This window comes from Charadrius vociferus, unplaced genomic scaffold, assembly GCF_000708025.1.
Source record: "Charadrius vociferus isolate BGI_N301 unplaced genomic scaffold, ASM70802v2 scaffold183, whole genome shotgun sequence".
NCBI lineage: Eukaryota > Metazoa > Chordata > Aves > Charadriiformes > Charadriidae > Charadrius > Charadrius vociferus.
Genome location: NW_009648250.1, coordinates 1496908 through 1502250, shown reverse-complemented (window position 1 = coordinate 1502250; position 5343 = coordinate 1496908). Strand labels below are relative to the sequence as shown.

The 5343-nt window shown below is 40.2% G+C and overlaps 2 protein-coding genes across 2 annotated transcripts in view; both read right to left on the bottom strand.

Annotated features, from left to right (window-relative positions):
- The window catches only part of CDK7 (cyclin-dependent kinase 7), a 19328-nt gene extending 19021 nt beyond the window's left edge, over window positions 1-307 (bottom strand). Inside the window, exon 1 of the mRNA XM_009884288.1 lies at window positions 296-307. Coding sequence (XP_009882590.1) covers window positions 296-307 — 12 coding nt within the window. The remainder of the gene's footprint in view (window positions 1-295) is intronic.
- A 71-nt stretch (window positions 308-378) lies between these two features.
- MRPS36 (mitochondrial ribosomal protein S36) overlaps window positions 379-5343 on the bottom strand; it is a 13014-nt gene continuing 8049 nt past the window's right edge. The window contains exons 4-6 of the mRNA XM_009884287.1: window positions 4511-4574; window positions 1462-1664; window positions 379-641 (exon numbers count right to left, since the gene is read on the bottom strand). Coding sequence (XP_009882589.1) covers window positions 624-641; window positions 1462-1664; window positions 4511-4574 — 285 coding nt within the window. The 3' untranslated portion in view covers window positions 379-623. The remainder of the gene's footprint in view (window positions 642-1461; window positions 1665-4510; window positions 4575-5343) is intronic.

The following is a 5343-nucleotide window of genomic DNA, read 5'->3' as shown; positions in this document are numbered from 1 at the left end:
TGCCCCACCCCTGGAGGTGTTCAAGGCCAGACTGGATGGGACTTTGAGCAACCTGGTCTGGGGGGAGGTGTCGCTGCCCGTAGTGGGGGCGTGGAACTAGATGATCTTCAAGGTCCCTTCCAACCCAAACCAGTCTATGATTCTGTGATAACCTTTTCAGTTTTGCTCCCAACCTCAGATCTGATATTCAGGGAAAGTGGCTGCTGCACAACTGCCCAATCAAAGCTGTGCAACGGCTCAGAACAACCACAAAGTCTCGATCATCTCTGAGAATACCTCAGTGTCCCTTTCCTGCCCGTAAAATCATTCCTGATGGGACAACCAAATCTTTTAAGGTAGAAAAATAAAATGACTCAGTTCTATTTTCAAGTTTGCAAATGGCTAATTAGAAAAATATTTTAATGGTGTGGACATCAAATATATTCAATTGCTAGTTAGCCATCAACACAAAATCCTTCTTAATCACAAGTTTATATATAGTGTGTTGTGTCAACCTTCTCACCCTTCACATGGGTTTTTATTAAAGCTATTAGTATACAATAATTTTTAATATTAAGGAAATGCCTTTATTGTGAATGCAGCACTTCATTCTTCAATGGTGACTAACGAACTATCTTCCATAATTACTCTCGACCTCCACGCTGTAAAAGAAAAGCAGACAGCTAAATATATTCCATAAAAGAACACGAAATGGAGATCAAATCTTCTATTGCACTGTTATAGACATACATGCAGGAAAACTAATTTCCTCTACTAACACGATTACACTGTAGGTGTCCTTGTCATTTAACAAAGCTAGGCAAGTGTCTTTCATTTCAATCGCACACCCATCTCACAAGTGCTTCAAATTTTGTACATTCTCCCATTTTAAGCACCAGTGTTTACAACAGAGAATTGTTACAGAAGAAAAGCAGGTTTTTCTTGCCTTTCATGTACAATGCCATACTTACAAATATTGCAGAAAATATTTCTATCAAGTTTAACAAAATGTTTCCACTACTAGAAATACAAGAGTTAACTTACTAATAAATAACTTAGAAAAACTACTTTGAGAAATATTTTGGACTTCAGTCAGTTGGTAATAGCTTTCGCTGGTCTAAGAGCAGACTCCTGGGCTCCTGTCCAGCACATTCAAATTACACATTAAACAGCTGTTACGAAACAGGTAGTGACAGCGATCAACACAGGCTATGATCAACTATGGCTAGCTATCTGCATGTCTGTTTCATGTCTGTATCTCTACTCAGCAATACTACAAGCTGCTACTAATTGGTGAGAGTTGGGTACCTTGTGTGTTAAGAATCTGTAGCTTGGGTAGTGTGCATCAAAGCCATGAAAGCTGGGAGCGCACCCTTACCAAGAATTACAATGCAATACCAGATTTGAAACTTTGAAGGAGGTGTAGAAATAAGCTGAATGCTAGGTAAATACAAACAATACACACCGATAAATGAAACTTACTTGAATAAGTTCAATCTCTTCTTCTGACATAAGTTTCCTTCTGTATTTCTGAGGTAAGGTTCTTGCTAATTCAGAAGTGTCTGGTGTACCTTGTACTGTACTAACAGGCGAAATCTTTTGAAAGGCCGGTGATCTGCCTCCTACAGACTCCTGTGCTTTTGAAGCATGGAGAGATGGCACGCTTGCTTGTAGAGACTCCTGTACTGAAACGCAGATTGCGAAACCATTTACAGAGACGTAACAAGACTTTAAATTAATTAATGAGCATCCAATACAAGCTACCAGTTATTAACAATTTTCTTCATGATAACAAATACTTAAAAGAATTACACAACCTGTTTTTATTGTTGTTAAATAGATCAAGAGGATAGTGAAAAGACTCTGACAGTAAAAGGAAGCATGTTTGAGTGGCAGAAATACTGATGTACAAACTGAAGATAAATCAGCATATATCCAAACAAAGGCTTTTTCACTGGGAAGCTGTACTTGCAGAAAAAGCATGCAGTATCATAAATGTGTGTGTGGAGACAATTACGTAGAAAGGTAACTGTGATAAATAACTAAGATCCACTGAGATTATGCTTTTTTTTTTTTTTTACTGCGATTGTAAAGACGGACAAGTGAAAAAGAAGTAGAGGCTTACAGAAAGATGAAGCTCACAACTGTGACATGCCACAACATGCAATGCAGTGTTGTACTCATTTTTGATATCACAAAATGGATCATACCAAATTTTGTAAATGATATGCAGAGTGGCCACCAAATACCGGGCATCAGCAATCAATGTCAATGAAATGTAGCGACCGAGGAGTGCATGAAGTACTTTACAGGTGAGGGCCAGGAGCTAGGCTGAAGGACTTCACGTTAGAGAAGGTGCCTCGAGGTTGAGGATAGGAGAAGAGATGACAAAAGGGCAGTGTTGTCAAAGCCATCATTCTGAACCTTAGCTCTGTCCCACCACGGCTGATTTGACAATGGAAGTACGCAATTACCCCACCAGGCAGGATGGAGTCTCACAGCAGTGTGTGTACGTCATAAGCACTCAGACCTCTACATATAAGGTTAAAACACCTGATAAAGCAGAACGCTTCCACAGGAAGCCTCTCTCAGTGCTCCTGAAAAATGAGCAAGACAGATGCAACATCGGAACAGCTGGGACACAGGGACTATATGGTTATGAAAGAAGCTGCATCGAGACTGGATGAATCAAAGAATGCAAGGAGTTAAAATACCATAGCGTTGCCTGCCTCTCTCCCTCCTGCCTCCAACAAGACCAATAAGGACAAAGGAGAGGAGACAGTTTTAGCCATAGTGAGTCAATGGCAGTATTGGGACATTAGACACCTGCCACAATGTGATCAAACCACCATTGGTAAATAAAACCACCACATAACCACTGAGAGGCATGTTCAGAAGTTCTCAGTCAGAAGACTGTATCTGAAAGTCCCAAGCTGATCGGGTGGTTCAGGAACAATGGAAGGTCCCAGATGGAGTGAGGAGGAAGACAGCCCATCAGAATGTGCATATTCTGAATGGGGGCAAAGTATTTTGTTTCAAGAAATAACACACCTTCTATATGAAAAAACAGGAAACAGTTTCTCCAAAATTGTTTCGTTGATCACAACAATGTCTAGAGATTTGCCAAGGCCTTTCCTGTATTGTATGTTTCAGTTGGAAGTGTAGTCAGAGTAGATGCATTACCCAATTAAAAACATCAGAAGTCGAGACTCAAAAGCACCATACTTAATACTGCTATTGTTTTAGCCCAGATACAGTCTCTACTACATTTTTCCCTTTTCTTTTTAAGACCATCATGTTGCAGTAGTAATATGGTAAAAAAATTTGGCTGGCCTTTCAAGCACCCACGTCTTGACCTGCAGAGCTCTGTTTGGCTATGTAAAACCACGTAAAAGCAACAGCCTGGTACAGTGAAATGCAGTTATTGCTACAGCATTCAAGCAGCATGAGGTAGCTTGAAATTTACTGATGAAATGACAGAACTTGATTAAGACAGGAAAGTCTAACACAGTGAAAAGATACAGTCACAAAAATCTTCCGATTAAGAGATAAACAAGAGGTAAGTAACATGTTTTTAAGCCTTTGATAAAGCAGTTCACTGGTATGAGAGGTGGTGCACTGGGCTGACTGTGCGCAACTACAGAATTCTGACAGAAAGTTATCACAGAAAATAGTTCCTGAACAGTTCACAGCTAAGTCAGAAGTGGCACTGATGTGCACTGTAGACACTTTGCAATGTTAATGGATGAACTAAACTCAAAGCTAAATCACAAACGTGATAATGCTGTTGCAAATAACATGGTACGGTATTTCTAAAGAAGAGAGAATAACGTAACAGAGCTTATTAAGATGTCTCCTACTTTAGTTTCAAATGCTTTGTTGACTCAAAAGGAGCATTAAACCTACGTTACCACTCACATAACTTTCATGTCTAAACGTAACAGTATTGAAAATCCTATAAATATCAACATAGGTATAAAAATTAATGTCAAAGATTGCAATGAAATTATTTTTTTCTCAGCATTAATTAGTAGCAGAAGGAAATACTTCTTAAAATGTACAGGGGGATGGCTCTTCCAGCTATAATCATGGTTTTAAATACCACAGACATCGCACATGCCAACTATGAAAAGAAAAGATGAGGAAAATGCAACATTGTTTCTGCAAATATCACCAAATACCTAAAGCTGCTTCAAACTGACTTGGCCACAATCATTTTAGGCAAATATTAGTATTTGGAAAAACAGGACTTATTACATATAAGTAGGAAAACAACACTGGAATTCTTTGTGAATCTGCCTTGAACAAGAAATAAAGATGTGCATGTATTACATGTATTCCCACAGCTGTATAGAATCTGAAAAGGAAGAGTCAAAGAATTACCTTCAAACTAAAACAACTGTTTCAGAAACCCTGCTCAAAATCAGCTGAGGTGCATACTTGAAACAGAAAAATTGTATGCTAGCTCTTATATAAAACAGCTAATGCAAAGAAATGTGGCACAAGTTGTATCTACAGATGAAATACTTACTTTTAGGTCTGGGGCTACTTTTTCTGTCTGGGAACTTAATTAATGGAGTATGTGGCTTGACTACCTAGAACAAGGCAAGGTAGTAGGAGAAACAAGGAGAATAAAATTTATTTCTAGACACACATTATCTTCACAATAATAAAACGGAACGCACAACATATTAAACAAGCACTCCCATACTGCTGCCTTCTGCACCGCCACTCTGAGTGTTTTTTAAAATACGAAATAATTTTTTTTTTAAGTGACAATTGCATTTTTGCACGCTGTTTGGACGAAACTGACCAAGTCATGGTGTTGTCAAGGTGCTAAAATGTTGTCGCTCAGTACGTTTATCCCAGGAGAAACTTCACCTTTAAAGGCATTCCTCCGCCCTCACGCCCTGAGCAAGAAACAACGGATCTCTACCTTTCCTCACAGCCATCAGCCTCTGGGTGTGCAGAAACAGCCACCGCAGTCGCACGAATGCAATTATAAAATTTCAGCGCACGGAATTGCTAGCTGTTCCTCTGCCTGTACGTATTTGTTCAGCCGGCTGGACGAGATTGACAAGTTCCATTAAAAAAAAAAAACAAAACAAAACCACGCTATACATCATAAAGCTCGGGAGCCGAAGACACACTGTTCATTTCTGAGACGCCTCTTTCGAAGAAGACTCCGCGCCTCACCTTCACCTTGAAGAAGGATGGCTTAGAAAGGAGACGCGGGATAGCCCTCCCCTTTGAACAGGGTGCGGGGCTACCAGAGAACCGGCATCAAATGACCGGCGGCGACACCGGGCGGGCCACACCGCCCTCTTCTTTCCCGCCCCCCCGCCCCAAGGACACCGGCCTCCC